The sequence below is a fragment of the Phoenix dactylifera genome, chromosome 2, assembly GCF_051530095.1.
Source record: "Phoenix dactylifera cultivar Ajwa chromosome 2, Ajwa_hap1_PhDact_Kaust_v1.1, whole genome shotgun sequence".
Taxonomy (NCBI): domain Eukaryota; kingdom Viridiplantae; phylum Streptophyta; class Magnoliopsida; order Arecales; family Arecaceae; genus Phoenix; species Phoenix dactylifera.
Genome location: NC_143191.1, coordinates 51,051,785 through 51,069,971, shown reverse-complemented (window position 1 = coordinate 51,069,971; position 18,187 = coordinate 51,051,785). Strand labels below are relative to the sequence as shown.

Here is an 18,187-nt window from a genome sequence, read left to right as displayed (position 1 = left end):
GAGGAGTAGAGCTTTCCACTGGTATATGGCATGCTAGCTGATTAACCATATATTGTTCCCAGAATTAATTCAAAACTAACTCTGTCATGCAGCCAGGATCAAAGGATGACTCACTAAACACATAAGTCGACTCTTGAAAGCAATGAGTCAACCCCTGCTTCACATGAGTCGACTCTTGAAGGCAAAGAGTCGACCCCTGCTGCTCCTGCATCATAAATTTACTAGTAAAAAATAACTAAAACTTGTTTTGGTCATTATTAAGTGTGGGAATTGCTTCTCTTGCCATAGATTGATATGAGAGAGGTTTATATGAATCAATCACCTTGGTTTATGGTTCAAGGGTTGTCAGGAAAAATATCCAGGTTTCATATAACTTCTCTCTCTTTCTCTATCTCTCTCTTGCTCTCCGGAACATTTAGTAAATTTGTATAGAATGGGAGCAAAAGCTATCACATTTGAGGTAGATGATTTTGCATATAATCAAAATGAAATAAACTCTCATTCTACTAGGTTGATACAATATCAATCTCTTTATTTTGCTGATTCAATTTTTGACATCATTGGATTCAATTAATTCCTATGTTGCACTGAATTTTTTGGCTGTAATTTTCTCTTGTATGCATGCAAGATTCACTTAAGCAACCATATGACTATATTAGTTACAATAATAATCTAATCTTTATGTTGAGATGGATAACTGAGCAGCTCTTATGGTATGTTAATTCCATTTTTTGACATGATATTTTGTTGTTGTCCTGCCTACTGTTATGCATATATTGGCATCCATTGAAAGCTTTCAATTTCTTGTTCTTTATATGCAAGTAAGTATAATGAAGCCCTCCATATATAAGTTGGACAGTGTGTGATGTCTTCTTGAACAATTTTGTGCATGTATAGTCTCATCCGTTTAATACTATTTCATATTAGCTAACATATACTGGATTTTTATCTTTCAAAAGTAAGAAAATGCTTGAGATTTTGGTTTTATAATATTTTGACTTCACCATTTTTCTTGTCTCATACATAATTTCATGTGTAAATGTTGTAACTTATTTTAGAGTTTTGCCTCAAATATCTTAGTCGATATGTCACTGCCATTATTGTATACTTTTTCCTATCTTCCCTATTCCTCCCTCCGTCCCTGCTCCCGACTCTATCTTCTAGCGCACATAATAATTGGTTTGGTTTTTCATCTACATGAGGTTTATGCTTTAGGAATTCAGATTTCATATTCTTATGCAATGTTATGTCAGTGATCTTTAGCTTGACTAGTTAAATTTTGTGAATTTGCTACTTTTTGTTCTAATTTGATATATTGAAAACTTTTATATCCTTTTAGATAGGTCGTTACCTTGCTGAGCAAACTTCAACTATTCGTCTTACATCAGCTGGTCGACCATCTATTGCGGCAAAACCAACTACTTTGATACCACCTATTAAACCATCACCAAGGCCAATTATTACTACATTGGCATCAGAGTCTCCTGTTGTTAGTCGAAGAGAGAAAAGGTGGTTTTGACCTCTGAACAAACAGATTGTTCTGCAATTAGAAGCATTTTGTTATTAATTTTTTAATACACTCAGATTTCATATTTATATAGCATTTGCTTATACTTTGAATGCTTCTATTATCAATTCCTTTTCCTCCTTCCAGAGTTAAAATCATCAATATTGGTCACACATTGAAAGAAATTTAAGAAACTGATTCATTGCGTTTCTGATTTATCATGCTGTTCTATAACATGATGTGTGGAAGGTATCTGACTATGTAGTGTTTCTCATTTTTTTGATGTCATCTGCAGCTGCAGTTTCTAGTTGTTATTAGCAAATTTCTTTTACAATAATATAATGCAGTTGCTTTAGTGGATTTTGTGTAAGAAAAGATTAATATCATATTTATATTGATGATAAGCCTGGTTTCTTTTATAGTTTGGTAATTATTTTCTGATAGGGATGCTTAGATAACATCAACGTGCCAATTTGTTTAATCTGGATATTGGTCTGGCATGGACAATGTAAATGGAAAAACAATAGGAGAAACAAATTGTCTAGGCACATATGGAATTATTTGAAGTCATGTTACCGAATTATGGTAATCTAATAGTACATTCCAATGACCAACAAAATTATAGTCCATAAGGTCTGCAATCTCGTTGCCGAGTATGTATCGGTACCTTAACGGAAGAACAGAAAGTTTAATAATAGAAAAGAGAGATAAAACAAAGAGATGAGAAAGAGTCACACATGGTCAGGAATGCCAGCCCATGTGCCTTATACTTCTTTTAGATAATATGCCTAGTTTCCCAATAGGTTGCTGAATGAGTAAAATGTGCTTTCTTGAAGTCAGTCGTCTGCGGTGTTGTTATTTTCTTTTTTTGGTTGCCAAATTGATTCCATATAGTGCACAAGGATCAATTGATGGTTATGGTTGTCTTCAAGATTAAATTATTCAAATGTACTGACAACATGTATGTATTTTTCAAAATTAGATGAGAGAGAGTCGCACATGGTCAGGAATGCCAGCCCATGTGCCTTATACTTCTTTTGGATAATATGCCTAGTTTCCCACTAGGTTGCTGAATGAGTAAAATGGGCTTTCTTGAAGTCAGTCGTCTGCAGTGTTGTTACTTTCTTTTTTTGGTTGCTAAATTGATTCCATATAGTGCACAAGGATCAATTGACATTTATGGTTGTCTTCAAGATTAAAATATTCAAATGTACTGACAACATGTATGTATTTTTCAAAATTATAATTATCTTATAAGTATTTTTCAAAATTAATATATATAATTATTATTATAAGAAACATTAAAATCCATAAAGTTTAATAAATTGTAAATTTTTTATCTGTAGTTGAACCACTAAATATTGGTGCTTATGGAAGATTGTATGTGATGTTGTTGGTTTGTCGTGTTTTCCATTCTCATGCCAGGATCTTTTCAAATATTTTGTATAATCATGGATTTTAAGTATCCTTTTGCTTTTCTTGAATATTTGTTTTGAATAATTGTAGGTTAAACCATGCTGCTGAAGAACAGATGTTGTACAGGAATAGGTCTTACTGGAGATGCATGTGTTCTTCTTTTTTTTTTTTCAAAATAATTGTGGTGCTTACATGATGGAGAAGCATAATTTTGTTGGATATGGGGAGGTGGCTAGATGACCTTATGCCTAAAGACAAGTGGTTAGAGTTAAGCTAATTCATTCAAATTTCAAAGTATCCATGGGCATGCATGATGAATGCCATTGACCAGAGTGCTGAGATTCGCAAGTTCTGCAGGGACAAACTTGATTTCCATAATTTGGTTAGGGAGTAAACCCAGAAGGTGAGATAAAAAAGAAGTACAAACTAATCTCTAATGTCTAACAAAATTGCAGTCTATGATTGTTGTCAATAATTTTGCATCTTCTCTAGAAGTGTAATTTTTGGGAAACAGTTTTTGGACTTTGTTAGTGAGCCTCAAATCATAGAGATGGAATTAGGATCTTGAACTTTGCCACGAGACTCTAGATCAAGGATTTAAAAATTGAGGTACAGGCCTGTAAGAGAAGCCGTTATCCGTGAGTTAAATCTAGAACCACAAGAGAACCCAACCACGCCACCTTCAGTCGCTCCACTTGCAGAATTTCCAGCAGCTGAAGATGACTCCTCATGCCATGCCATCAGCCGTGCCGATTGGAGAATCTGGGACCGGATCCGTGAAGCCGTTAAATTGGACGTTCGGGCCCAAGAGATCCTTGAAAAGATTGACGCAGCAGCCGATGGTGTGACCAACTTCAAGGTCCGGGACGGGCTCATCTTCTACAAAGGGTATGTCTATATTCCCGACACTCCAAACCTAAGGCAAGACATACTAGATCACTTCCATAATAGCAAGGAAGGGGGCCATGCCGGATGGTTTCGCACTTATGTGCGCATCAAAAACTTTTTCTTTTGGGAGGGTTTGAAAGCCGAAGTCAAGAGGGTAGTGACCCAATGTGACACATGCCAATCCATCAAGTATGACCCTAGGGCACCCCCAGGACTTTTGCAACCACTTCCAATACCCAGGATGATTTGGGAAGACCTATCCATGGACTTTGTAGAAGGCCTACCCAAAAGCCATGAGTATGAAGTAATCTTGGTAGTGGTAGATCGGCTTAGCAAGTATGCCCATTTCATAAACATCAAACATCCTTACACTGCTAAGTCAATTGCTAAAGCCTTTGTGGAAGGAGTAGTCCGGTTACATGGCATCCCAAGGACCATCATCTCCGACCGTGATCGCATCTTCCTAAGTGAATTTTGGAAGGAAATGTTCTCACTCCAAGGCACCACGCTCAAGGCAAGCTCTTCATACCACCCCCAGACCGATGGACAAACAGAGGTTGTCAACCGCACCTTGGAGCAGTACCTTCGATGCTTTTGCCACAACAAACAGAACCAATGGTCAGAATACTTGGTATGGGCAGAATATTGGTACAACACTTCATACCATTCAGCTATCAAGACAAGCCCCTACCAACTTGTCTACGGCCGGCCGCCACCAACAATGACAACTTATGAACCTGGGACGGCAAGAACTCATGAAGTAGAGCAACAACTTATTCACCGGGACGAGATGCTTGCACATGCAAAAAGAGAGCTGCATCGGGCACAACAAAAGATGAAGAAACATTACGATGCAAAGCACAGAGAGGTAACCTTTCAACCCGGTCAATATGCTTACTTAAAGATCAATCCAAAGAAGCAACAGGCCCTCAGAAAGAAATTCAGCTTCAAATTATCAAAGAAGTATTACGGGCCATTCAAGATCCTTGAAAGGATCGGGGAAGGGGCATACCGGTTGGAGCTTCCTCCAAGTTCCCAACTCCACCCGGTAATCCATGTCTCCATGTTAAAAGAAAGGATTGGGGACCCGTCCTTGATCGAAAGAGAGCTTCCCACCTTTGATGAAGAAGGAAGATTCCTACTCCAACCAAGAGAAGCACTCAACTACAGAATATGGAGGCGGGGTAGAGGAAGAAGACCCGTGTGGCAAGTCCTCATACATTGGCAAAACACTCCACAAGAAGAAGCCACATGGGAAGACTATGACGAGATCACCCTACGATATCCTCACTTCACCCTTGAGGACAAGGGTGCTCTCCAAGAAGGGGGGAATGTTAGCGACCCCAAGCGGCCCCGCCGTGACAAAGTCCTGCCAAGCCAAATTTCTGCAAGTTTGGCCGAGGCCAACCTCGGCCAAGAGCAACGCCCGGGCCAAATCCACTGCTTGGAAGTCTGCCCAAGCAGTGGCCAGCACCTTCAGCCTTCGGCGCAGCCCCGCGCAGGCCATTCCCAGCGCCCGCACGAGGTTCTGTGCCCTCTGCAGCAGCGCGCGGCCCACCGCGCACCCAGCCGGCCTCAGCCGCGCGCGGCCAACCGCGCGCCCAGACAGGCCACAGCCCGCGCAGGCCTTTGCACGGCCACCCTGCAGCAGCACAGCCGGCGGCACCAGCGCCAGCCAGCGCGCACTCCCGCGCGCAAGACCAGACGGCCGCCTGCACACAACCGCCAGCCCGCGCGCACACCTGCGCGCACGCACGCGCGCGCCCCCGCGCGCCCGCCCGCGCGCACCCCTGCGCGCCCGCCCGCGCATCAGACTGCGCACGGCCCCCAGGCCGCGCGCCCAGCCACGCGCCAGCCCGCGCCCGCCCGGCGCGCCCCGCGCACTGCGCCCGCGCCCGCCTGGCGCGCCCCGCGCCCTGCGCCCGCGCCCGCCCGGCGCGCCCAGTTCCCTGCAACCGCGCCCATCTGGCGCGCCCGAACCTCGCCAAACCAGGAGACGGCCAGTACACCGCAGGGCCGCCTCCCCGCCTCTCGCCAGCAGCTGGCGCCCGCGCAACAGTGGGTTGCGCACGCGCCAAACATGGGCATGAGCACGAGCGGCAGCCAAGGGCACCAGCCCATGCGTGCGGCCATGGACGCGCACGCATCAGGAGAAGCAACCAGCCCAAGGCACGGCCAGATCGACATTCGGCCGAGCGCACCACAGCCAAATCAGCCCAAGGGCAGCGCACGGGTTCAGCTCGACCATAGACACAGCCAAGCAGCCGAGCCCGCCAGCATTGGGTCCGGACTAGCCAGCGCACGAGCGCCCGAGTGCCAAGGATGGAAAGCCATGGTCAACCAGGGCCCGCGCACACCAGAAGACACTTGGCAGCCATCCGCCGACCATGCGCCCAGCCAAAGAAGGAAGGCAGCAGCTAGCCCGACCCCGCGCGCACTAGCGGACACATGGCAAGCATCGGCCGATCAAACGCCCCGCCAAAAGAGGAAGGCCACGGTCAGCTCAAGCCCGCGCGCGGTCAAGGACACATGGCAGCCATCAGCCGGCCAGGCGCCCGGCCAAGGAAGGAAGGAAACTGTCAGCCCAGCATCACGCGCACCAAAGGCCAAGTGGCAGCCATCAACGCCCGAGCGCAAACAAGGAAAACCATCAAAAGATTGCGCCCAGCCAAGGCCAACAACCAGGGACACTTGGCAGGCTGCCAAGCATCAGCGCCGAGGCAAACCAGGAAACCGCACGCAAAGAATCCGTGGAGGAGCTTCTAGGCTCTTCCATGGCCAACCGACCAAGGCTGACACGGGCGGCCAGGATGCATCAGGCCGTCAGATGAGCGCGCGTCAAGAGGACACGCCAGCAATCCAAGGGAAGCTCGAGCCAAAGGCAACAAGGCATGGCAAACCAGGAAGCAAGCTCGGCACAACAGGAAACCCAGCCCAGCCGCCCGGCGCAGCAACCAAATCTGGCTGCGCACGGACAGATGGCAGCCACAGCAAGTGCCACGCACAGAAGCCACGCCAACAGCAAATCCCGAGCGCCCAACCATCTGCAGCACATGGCCGAACCAAAGGCCAAGATTGACCAGGCCATTGCGGCCGAATTAGGAGTCTTTTTCATTAGGGTTTTAGTCCAAAATAAGCCAAGGCCGTCGGCCATTAAAAGGAGCCATTAGGGCCCTTAGGCAATCATCTCTTAGAACATTGTTTTTCCACCATTGTGTCAAGGGTTGTATCCCTTTCTTTTGTCGGCCGAAAGGCTTGGGACTAGGGTGGGGAACATCAGCCCCCCTAGGTTGTTCTTAGGTTGTGCAAGGTCCCTTCCCGACCTTTGCCGAGTCCTATTTGTAATCCGTTGTTTAGTGGAATGAAATCACTTTTCTTCCAACATTGAGCCCCATTGGTTTCATCCCATCGCCGGCAGCCCGAAGGCAAGCATACGGCGTGGATTCCACGGCAACAAGAAGGAGGAAGATACCCACAGCAAGTCGGTCCCAAGGCAAACCACCAACACCACCCTCAACCTTGGAACGCTTGGGCCGGGGATCGGGACCGCAACCCCCGGGTCGCCAACACTGGTGCTTTCATTGAGAGTCTACATCGGAGATCGTCGGGTAATAGGCTTCAGTCCAAATCCACGGAAGGACGATCTCAAGGGTATCTTCTAACTTTTCAGATCTACATACTTCATTGTTCTCTTGTTGAGATCTGAAAATCAGATTTCAAATACCTTGTAATAGCATAAAAAAATCTGATTGTAAGGGGTTGTTTCATGGAGTCGGATAGGGAGTCCTTTAGCCCCCAAAGGCTCTTTGAGACCATTGAAAACCACAACACCGAGATGAGTAGGGTGTTAGAACATGTAGTGACCTCCCTAGCCGCCATAAGAAGAGAAAGTAATGCAAACATAGAGAGGCTTGAGAGGAGGTTTGCAGAAAAAAATCAAGAGGGTGAAAGAGAAAGAAAAAACCAAGAGGAAAGAAGAAGAAGAAGTAGGGACGCATGTGGAGAAACCCTAGACGATAGATGGGCCGGTGGCATCCACATGGAGGATCGGCCAAGGAGCATGGATAGACCCGAGAGTGAACCCATAGGTAGTCCCCATTCTTGTAGGCCTTATGGCCGACATGTGCATGAAGGAAGAAGAAGAGAGGAAAGGGTTTATCATGAGGGAGGTTTCGGACCACATGAAAGAGGGATTAGAAAGCCCAAGATTGAGTTTCCAACCTTCGGAGGGGGGATCCTTATGAATGGCTCGACAAAGTCGAGCAATACTTCCATGTCTACGAGACCCCTAGAGAAGAGAAGGTGACCTTGGCAAGCTATCATCTTGAAGGAAGGGCCAATAGATGGTGGCGGTGGCTAAGGAACATATATGAGAAGGAGGGAAATTATTTGGGGTGGACGGCCTTCGTGCAAGAATTCATGAACCAATGGGGGCCTTCACCCACCATCAATCACCATGGCCAATTGGCCAAGCTAAAGCAAGAGGGCAAAGTTCAAGCTTATATCGACGAGTTCCGACAACTTCAAACTATGGTTGAAGGATGGTCGGAAGAGGCACTACTTGGCACTTTCGTCGACGGGCTCAAACCTTGGCTATCCAAGGAAATCAAATTGAAGCAACCTACCCGTCTTCAAGAGGCGATGCGGATAGCGGAGATCCTTGATCAAGCCAACATTCAAGACCGGCGGACCAAGGAGGGCTCCAACCGCAATATGCTGCCACCCAAGGTCCGCGGTACCGGTCCGGTCCGGCGTACCGGTCGCCGGCCGGACCGGTACGGTACCGGCCGGGCTCCACGAGTCAGACTTTTTTTTTTTTTTAAATGTTGTCTCTGTTGGATCTTAAATTAAATGAAAATTGATGTTTTTTTATTACTTTTTTCATGATTTTTGATATTTTTATATTTAAATTTAGGGTTGAAATTTGAAACATATATGATGCATGATTGCATGTTACGTTTTCCTCCCGTTCGAAATGATAAAATCATACACATAAAATATCTTCGAATTAAGATACAATCATTTACATACATTTAAAGTACTCTAGGATATCTAAAATCGGGACGAGTGCCGATGGCTCTCGTAGATATCTGGATCATAAGTATAATCAGGAGGAGGCAAATCAACCCAATCAGAAGGAACACGCGCCAGGTTATAAGAACTGTCGGATCTCTCGCTCACGCTCTGGCTCTGAGAGGTGTCCTCTGATTGTGTAGGGGCCCATCCAAATATGGCGGAAGCAAAATCCAATGCACCATATCCGTATTCGTCAGGCTGAGGCTGTGGATAATAGAATCCGTATCCGTATGTCCTCGGATCTGCAGTCGTATCCTGTCTTCCTGAACGACCTCGAGGAGCCCGTCTTCTATATCCAATAATATCCTCACGATCTCTATCAGGTGGTCGACCGTGGTCCGTATCCTGTGTAGCACCCATAAATTGGGACTCACCGGTGAAATAAAGACCACCCTCCGGCTGTGTCTCATGAGTACCATACTGTCCTCCGCTCCCTCCATGGCTAGAAGATCCATCACCACCAGAACCTTAATCGCTACTAGTCCAAGTCTCTTCCTCGACACTCTCCATTGGGATTCTTTGTTTTCCTTTCCTGGCCCTCTCTGTCTGGCTCCCCTGTGCCTGCGGCTGATCAGCTCTGGGAGTGCGTGGAATATTGCGCTCAGCCCATTGCTCTGGATCGACCCCAGCTTCGGTGGCTATGAAGGTAGCTGGTCGTGGAGGCGATCCTGGCTCGTCAAGCTCGGGCTCCTGCTGCTGGCCTACAAGCCAGCCGAGTAGTGGATCATCGTCATCAGCGGTGAAGGACCCGTAAATCGGATCTGTATACTTGAGCTCCACTTCCTCCTGGATGCACTTTAGCCTCAACCGCAAATTGTAATGCACATAAACAAGGTCGTTGAGGCGCTTTTGCGTCAAACGGTTTCTTTGTTTGCTGTGGATAAGGGCGAAGGTGGACCAATTGCGCTCACATCCACTAGAGGAGACTGTTTGGGAGAGGATCCGGATAGCTATCCGCTTTAGATTTCTCGCGGATCCGCCAAAATGCACCCACCATTCAGCTGCAAAAATATTTATGAAGATTACATATATGATAGTTCCATAATAGTAACTAAGTAACACCAGGTGAATGTTTTGCTGATGTGTCACGTACCTGGATTCATATTGTGTTTGCTGACGACAGCCGCTCGTTGGCCAAAACTGTAGCTGCCCTCTCTAAATAATTTGCTCTGTGAAAAATAAGCATAAGAAAACCATGTTAATAATTGAAGATGCTGATATACTTACACATGCTAGTAATTACTAAATCATAATTACCTCTTCAAGACATAGGGCCGCTTTTTTGGATCTGCCTCCATCTTGTAAATCACATTACGCAAAGCATCCAGAAGTGTTTCATCCATACCAATTCCATCTATGCTGTACTGAAACCGGGGGTTTAGGTAGTATGCTGCACATATACGAGACTATCTTAGCATAATTATATAATTATATCCATCACTATAATTGTCACTATAATTATATCTTAGTTTACCTGCTAGATGTAATTCCGTACCCATTTGCGCTCCCCACCGTTGCTCAATGATGTTGATGTATGACCGGCCATGTGCTGGATCTGCCTCCATAATCTGATCCTTTGCCTTGACCATCATGTGATACAAAAATCCCATCTGGGGGTAGATCTCGCTATCTACGGCCCGCAGCACTTCATATAATGGTTTGATAGCCTTGACTATTGTAGTAGCCCGCTGCCAGAATGGTTGTCTCGTCACCAAGTCTTCTATCTTGCTCCCTTCAGAGCCGGCATAAGAATATCTACTATCATACCACTCCGGACTGGCAAACATCTGACGTAAGGCTCCTCTCTTCTCGAGTATGCTATCAAGTGCGATGAAGTTGGTAGCAAACCGTGTGACTCCTGGTCTCAGAATCTCTCCCCCTGCATACTTTCTCATCAATGAAAGAACCCAGTTATGGTTATAAATATACCTCGTAATGCGTTGGGCTGTCTCCACCGTTTGTTGCACCCTACGGATCTTTCCAATGTCCATCAACATAAGATCGATACAATGTGCAGCACATGGGGTCCAGAAAATATGTGGCCGCCGCTCCATCAAGACTTGCCCGGCAGCCTTATATTGCGGCCCATTATCAGTGACGACCTGCACGACATTCTCCTCTCCTACCAGATCAATCACATCCTCCATAAGTTTCAGCATGTACGAGGTGTTGTGCACAGAAGCCGAAGCATCAATCGACTTGTGGAAGAAGGTCTTAGCATCACAGTATGTCAGGAAGTTGATGATGCTCCGCCTGGTCGGACCGGTCCAACCATCGCACATGATGGTTAGTCCATATATGGGCCACTTGCTCTTGTAGGAGTCAATCCAATTCTCCAGCTCCTCCTTATTGTTGTCAAGAAGCTCACCGTATATATCCTTCGGGCCTGGAGGAGCTACACCGGGACCGGCAGCTTGTATGGCGGCAATGGCAGACCTGTAGTATGTATTGTCTGCCACATTCGCTGGGATGTGGCTGAAGTGAAACCAGGATCCAATAGCTCGCCACATAGTTTTCTTCTTATCCTTCATCCACATTGTGTCTACCCTCTGCTGCCTTGAATCTCTACTGGGGAGAGCATGCGGATCTACATCATGAATTGTCGCTCCTTCTGCAACTCCTCTAGATGACTTCTTTCGGCTACCAAAACCACCCAGCATAGATGCAATCCGGCCACGTTCTTTGCCGACGCCCTCCCTTACTGAAGTTGTCCTCAAGAACTCTGGATCTTGTCTAGTGCTTCGAGAACCGCCGCCCGACTCGTATGCAGAGGGCCCAAATCGAGCTCTATGCCTGGCCACCTCCTCCTGCTGCCACTGATCATCCAGGCTTGCATGCATGGCCGCCTGAATATCTGCCTCCTCCTCATCTAGATCCTCGACCTCCTCTGGCTCCCTAGAGTGATAGGAAGGTGGCTCTGCCGCTTGGCGATCGACCTCCGCCCTCTTCTTGGAAGCCACCTCCTTCGCTTCTTTGGCCTCAGCAAGATTCTGCCTCATCAGCACACGAATCTCGTTAGGACAATTTCGGCACGTAGCAACCTCACCGGAATTTCCGGCTAAGTGTTGCTTCAACCTGGTTACCCCTCCTCCCTTGAAAACCTTGTCGCAAAACTTGCATTGAAACTGGTGTCGTTGCCCCTCACTTCCAAGTCTTCGCCCATAAGACCAGCCAATATCACGCTTTGCAGGGTTCGTTTTTCTTGATGGCTCCATTTCTATCATAAAAGGACAACTTATCAAAAAATTAAGCTAATAAAGTAAATTTTTGCATTATCTTATTATTTAAGTAATTTATAAACTATTTTTTTTAAATAAATTATTAACAAAATTAATGAAATAATATAGGATAAAAAAACCGCACCTTAAATAGTCTCCGCTGGATTTTTTGGGCAGGACCTCCTCCTCGCTATCTCTCAAATCTTTCCGTCTCCGCACCTTAACTAGAACCTCTCAAGTCTCAACCTCAAATTGTTTGGGAAAGAAGTGAGCCTCGTTCGGTTTTTATAACCGAACGAGAGGCTTAAGTTAATCCCAGATTAACAGAAAATTCCAGCTTAGTAATGTTAAATTCGTACGGAAAGAAGTGGCCGGTCGGCCGCTTCTTGGTTTTTAATGGGAAGGAGTGGCCTCCGGCCACTCCTTTTCCTATTAAAAAAAGGGAGAAAGCTGTGGCCTGTCGGCCACAGCAATTTTTTATTTTTTTTTTTTCATTGAAAGAAGTGGCCGGTTGGCCACTTCCTTCACAAAACCACGCGCGGCGCGTGGTTTTTGAAACCACGCGCCGCGGTGGTTTTGGGAACCACAGCGCCTCGCTGTGGTTCCCCGAAAAAAAAAAAAAATTGAAAGAAGTGGCCCCGTGGGCCACTTCTCCCTAAAACCACGCGCGGCGCGTGGTTTTTGAAACCACAGCGCGAAGCTGTGGTTTCGTAAAAAAAAAAAAAAAAACCACCCGTACCGGTGCGAACCGGCCGGTTCGCACCGGTACGAGTCCCGTACCGGCCGGTACGGGGTCCGTACCGGCCGGTACACAGATGAAAACCGGATATACCGGTTTTCATCGCTCTCCGGTACCGGTCAAGCACCGGACCGGTTCGTACCGGCCCGTACCGGCCGGTACGGACCGGTACGGCTTTCCTTGCTGCCACCCAAGTTCCAACCGGCAGCAAACACTTCCAAACCTCAAACAGCCGCTGCATCAACCTCCAAATCCGCAACCCCCGGCGCTCACGGGCATTCAAAGACCATCAACCATGAGGATGACGGCATGGATCGGCAAGCATGAAGTCTCTTTGCTCGTTGACAACGGTTCGTCCCACAATTTCATCAACCCAGGAGCCTTGCAGCGAGTGGGACTCAAGGGAGCAGCAACCGAGCCGTTCGAGGTCAAGGTAGCAAGCGGCGAGCGGCTCAAATGTCAGCAAATTGTCAAGGACGTGCGACTCAACACCCAAGGGGTAAAAAGGCTATCCCGAGAGGAACTTCAAAAATACTTTGATAAAGGCTTGTGTTACAAATGTGGTACAAAGTGGGAGAGAGGCCACCGCTGCAACCGTGGCCAAAATTTTGTCATAGAGCTCCTCGAGGAAGAAGAGCCAGAAATTTCAGATGGGCTACAAACCGAGGATCACTCAACCGATGAGGAGACCGGTCAAGCCTTTACCATCCATGACTGCCAAGCCACGGAAAGCCTTGAAGGGCCAAAAGCCATCAGCACCACCGCCGCAGAAAATTCTGTAACCATGCACACAGCCGGCGGGAAGGAAGAACCACAAGAGAACCCAACCACGCCACCTTCAATCGCTCCACTTGCAAAATTTCCAGCAGCTGAAGATGACTCCTCATGCCATGCCATCAGCCGTGCCGATTGGAGAATCTGGGACCGGATCCGTGAAGCCGTTAAATTGGACGTTCGGGCCCAAGAGATCCTTGAAAAGATTGACGCAGCAGCCGATGGTGTGACCAACTTCAAGGTCCGGGACGGGCTCATCTTCTACAAAGGGTATGTCTATATTCCCGACACTCCAAACCTAAGGCAAGACATACTAGATCACTTCCATAATAGCAAGGAAGGGGGCCATGCCGGATGGTTTCGCACTTATGTGCGCATCAAAAACTTTTTCTTTTGGGAGGGTTTGAAAGCCGAAGTCAAGAGGGTAGTGACCCAATGTGACACATGCCAATCCATCAAGTATGACCCTAGGGCACCCCCAGGACTTTTGCAACCACTTCCAATACCCAGGATGATTTGGGAAGACCTATCCATGGACTTTGTAGAAGGCCTACCCAAAAGCCATGAGTATGAAGTAATCTTGGTAGTGGTAGATCGGCTTAGCAAGTATGCCCATTTCATAAACATCAAACATCCTTACACTGCTAAGTCAATTGCTAAAGCCTTTGTGGAAGGAGTAGTCCGGTTACATGGCATCCCAAGGACCATCATCTCCGACCGTGATCGCATCTTCCTAAGTGAATTTTGGAAGGAAATGTTCTCACTCCAAGGCACCACGCTCAAGGCAAGCTCTTCATACCACCCCCAGACCGATGGACAAACAGAGGTTGTCAACCGCACCTTGGAGCAGTACCTTCGATGCTTTTGCCACAACAAACAGAACCAATGGTCAGAATACTTGGTATGGGCAGAATATTGGTACAACACTTCATACCATTCAGCTATCAAGACAAGCCCCTACCAACTTGTCTACGGCCGGCCGCCACCAACAATGACAACTTATGAACCTGGGACGGCAAGAACTCATGAAGTAGAGCAACAACTTATTCACCGGGACGAGATGCTTGCACATGCAAAAAGAGAGCTGCATCGGGCACAACAAAAGATGAAGAAACATTACGATGCAAAGCACAGAGAGGTAACCTTTCAACCCGGTCAATATGCTTACTTAAAGATCAATCCAAAGAAGCAACAGGCCCTCAGAAAGAAATTCAGCTTCAAATTATCAAAGAAGTATTACGGGCCATTCAAGATCCTTGAAAGGATCGGGGAAGGGGCATACCGGTTGGAGCTTCCTCCAAGTTCCCAACTCCACCCGGTAATCCATGTCTCCATGTTAAAAGAAAGGATTGGGGACCCGTCCTTGATCGAAAGAGAGCTTCCCACCTTTGATGAAGAAGGAAGATTCCTACTCCAACCAAGAGAAGCACTCAACTACAGAATATGGAGGCGGGGTAGAGGAAGAAGACCCGTGTGGCAAGTCCTCATACATTGGCAAAACACTCCACAAGAAGAAGCCACATGGGAAGACTATGACGAGATCACCCTACGATATCCTCACTTCACCCTTGAGGACAAGGGTGCTCTCCAAGAAGGGGGGAATGTTAGCGACCCCAAGCGGCCCCGCCGTGACAAAGTCCTGCCAAGCCAAATTTCTGCAAGTTTGGCCGAGGCCAACCTCGGCCAAGAGCAACGCCCGGGCCAAATCCACTGCTTGGAAGTCTGCCCAAGCAGTGGCCAGCACCTTCAGCCTTCGGCGCAGCCCCGTGCAGGCCATTCCCAGCGCCCGCACGAGGTTCTGTGCCCTCTGCAGCAGCGCGCGGCCCACCGCGCACCCAGCCGGCCTCAGCCGCGCGCGGCCAACCGCGCGCCCAGACAGGCCACAGCCCGCGCAGACCTCTGCACGGCCACCGTGCAGCAGCACAGCCGGCGGCACCAGCGCCAGCCAGCGCGCACTCCCGCGCGCAAGACCAGACGGCCGCCTGCACACAACCGCCAGCCCGCGCGCACACCTGCGCGCACGCACGCGCGCGCCCCCGCGCGCCAGCCCGCGCGCACCCCTGCGCGCCCGCCCGCGCATCAGACTGCGCACGGCCCCCAGGCCGCGCGCCCAGCCACGCGCCAGCCCGCGCCCGCCCGGCGCGCCCCGCGCACTGCGCCCGCGCCCGCCTGGCGCACCCAGCGCCCTGCGCCCGCGCCCGCCCGGCGCGCCCAGTTCCCTGCAACCGCGCCCATCTGGCGCGCCCGAACCTCGCCAAACCAGGAGACGGCCAGTACACCGCAGGGCCGCCTCCCCGCCTCTCGCCAGCAGCTGGCGCCCGCGCAACAGTGGGTTGCGCACGCGCCAAACATGGGCATGAGCACGAGCGGCAGCCAAGGGCACCAGCCCATGCGTGCGGCCATGGACGCGCACGCATCAGGAGAAGCAACCAGCCCAAGGCACGGCCAGATCGACATTCGGCCGAGCGCACCACAGCCAAATCAGCCCAAGGGCAGCGCACGGGTTCAGCTCGACCAAAGACACAGCCAAGCAGCCGAGCCCGCCAGCATTGGGTCCGGACTAGCCAGCGCACGAGCGCCCGAGTGCCAAGGATGGAAAGCCATGGTCAACCAGGGCCCGCGCACACCAGAAGACACTTGGCAGCCATCCGCCGACCATGCGCCCAGCCAAAGAAGGAAGGCAGCAGCTAGCCCGACCCCGCGCGCACTAGCGGACACATGGCAAGCATCGGCCGATCAAACGCCCCGCCAAAAGAGGAAGGCCACGGTCAGCTCAAGCCCGCGCGCGGTCAAGGACACATGGCAGCCATCAGCCGGCCAGGCGCCCGGCCAAGGAAGGAAGGAAACTGTCAGCCCAGCATCACGCGCACCAAAGGCCAAGTGGCAGCCATCAACGCCCGAGCGCAAACAAGGAAAACCATCAAAAGATTGCGCCCAGCCAAGGCCAACAACCAGGGACACTTGGCAGGCTGCCAAGCATCAGCGCCGAGGCAAACCAGGAAACCGCACGCAAAGAATCCGTGGAGGAGCTTCTAGGCTCTTCCATGGCCAACCGACCAAGGCTGACACGGGCGGCCAGGATGCATCAGGCCGTCAGATGAGCGCGCGTCAAGAGGACACGCCAGCAATCCAAGGGAAGCTCGAGCCAAAGGCAACAAGGCATGGCAAACCAGGAAGCAAGCTCGGCACAACAGGAAACCCAGCCCAGCCGCCCGGCGCAGCAACCAAATCTGGCTGCGCACGGACAGATGGCAGCCACAGCAAGTGCCACGCACAGAAGCCACGCCAACAGCAAATCCCGAGCGCCCAACCATCTGCAGCACATGGCCGAACCAAAGGCCAAGATTGACCAGGCCATTGCGGCCGAATTAGGAGTCTTTTTCATTAGGGTTTTAGTCCAAAATAAGCCAAGGCCGTCGGCCATTAAAAGGAGCCATTAGGGCCCTTAGGCAATCATCTCTTAGAACATTGTTTTTCCACCATTGTGTCAAGGGTTGTATCCCTTTCTTTTGTCGGCCGAAAGGCTTGGGACTAGGGTGGGGAACATCAGCCCCCCTAGGTTGTTCTTAGGTTGTGCAAGGTCCCTTCCCGACCTTTGCCGAGTCCTATTTGTAATCCGTTGTTTAGTGGAATGAAATCACTTTTCTTCCAACATTGAGCCCCATTGGTTTCATCCCATCGCCGGCAGCCCGAAGGCAAGCATACGGCGTGGATTCCACGGCAACAAGAAGGAGGAAGATACCCACAGCAAGTCGGTCCCAAGGCAAACCACCAACACCACCCTCAACCTTGGAACGCTTGGGCCGGGGATCGGGACCGCAACCCCCGGGTCGCCAACACTGGTGCTTTCATTGAGAGTCTACATCGGAGATCGTTTTTCCACCATTGTGTCAAGGGTTGTATCCCTTTCTTTTGTCGGCCGAAAGGCTTGGGACTAGGGTGGGGAACATCAGCCCCCCTAGGTTGTTCTTAGGTTGTGCAAGGTCCCTTCCCGACCTTTGCCGAGTCCTATTTGTAATCCGTTGTTTAGTGGAATGAAATCACTTTTCTTCCAACATTGAGCCCCATTGGTTTCATCCCATCGCCGGCAGCCCGAAGGCAAGCATACGGCGTGGATTCCACGGCAACAAGAAGGAGGAAGATACCCACAGCAAGTCGGTCCCAAGGCAAACCACCAACACCACCCTCAACCTTGGAACGCTTGGGCCGGGGATCGGGACCGCAACCCCCGGGTCGCCAACACTGGTGCTTTCATTGAGAGTCTACATCGGAGATCGTCGGGTAATAGGCTTCAGTCCAAATCCACGGAAGGACGATCTCAAGGGTATCTTCTAACTTTTCAGATCTACATACTTCATTGTTCTCTTGTTGAGATCTGAAAATCAGATTTCAAATACCTTGTAATAGCATAAAAAAATCTGATTGTAAGGGGTTGTTTCATGGAGTCGGATAGGGAGTCCTTTAGCCCCCAAAGGCTCTTTGAGACCATTGAAAACCACAACACCGAGATGAGTAGGGTGTTAGAACATGTAGTGACCTCCCTAGCCGCCATAAGAAGAGAAAGTAATG

The 18,187-nt window shown here is 49.3% G+C and overlaps 2 protein-coding genes across 6 annotated transcripts in view; one reads left to right on the top strand and one right to left on the bottom strand.

Moving 5' to 3' along the window:
- Positions 1–18,187, top strand: part of LOC103713683 (coiled-coil domain-containing protein SCD2-like) — a 56,683-nt gene that overhangs the window by 14,879 nt on the left and 23,617 nt on the right. Inside the window, exons 1-2 of one of the 3 annotated variants that reach the window (XM_089929164.1) lie at positions 8,056–8,539; positions 13,040–13,888. In XM_089929164.1, the coding sequence (XP_089785290.1) occupies positions 13,140–13,888 (749 nt within the window). In that variant the 5' untranslated portion in view covers positions 8,056–8,539; positions 13,040–13,139. Of the gene's footprint in view, positions 1–1,339; positions 1,510–8,055; positions 8,540–13,039; positions 13,889–14,607; positions 14,757–18,187 lie in introns of those variants that run through there. The other 2 variants (XM_088716844.1, XM_088716845.2) reach the window with 2 other exon arrangements.
- LOC148714175 (uncharacterized) lies at positions 8,627–12,687 on the bottom strand. Of its 3 annotated transcripts, none has more exons than XM_089929163.1 (4): positions 12,251–12,687; positions 10,362–12,104; positions 10,145–10,277; positions 8,627–10,056 (listed from the first exon to the last, which is right to left on the bottom strand). In XM_089929163.1, the coding sequence occupies exons 2-4, from the start codon at positions 12,100–12,102 to the stop codon at positions 9,987–9,989; spliced, it is 1,944 nt and encodes a 647-aa protein (XP_089785289.1). In that variant the 5' UTR covers positions 12,103–12,104; positions 12,251–12,687; the 3' UTR covers positions 8,627–9,986. The 3 variants fall into 3 exon arrangements, with proteins under 3 accessions (XP_089785289.1, XP_089785288.1, XP_089785287.1); XM_089929162.1 differs by having other exon boundaries at positions 8,628–9,888; positions 9,981–10,056; positions 10,362–12,686; XM_089929161.1 differs by having other exon boundaries at positions 8,628–10,056; positions 10,362–12,686.

What these genes read in the sequence shown, in the direction of transcription:
- LOC148714175 (XM_089929161.1), bottom strand. Translation starts at nt 12,111, where the DNA reads ATGATAGAAATGGAGCCATCAAGAAAAACGAACCCTGCAAAGCGTGAT. An exon ending in TACGGAATTACATCTAGCAG is followed by an intron (nt 10,278 to 10,361) that starts GTAAACTAAGAT and finishes GTATATGTGCAG; the next exon opens with CATACTACCTAAACCCCCGG. An exon ending in CGGCCCTATGTCTTGAAGAG is followed by an intron (nt 10,057 to 10,144) that starts GTAATTATGATT and finishes TATTTTTCACAG; the next exon opens with AGCAAATTATTTAGAGAGGG.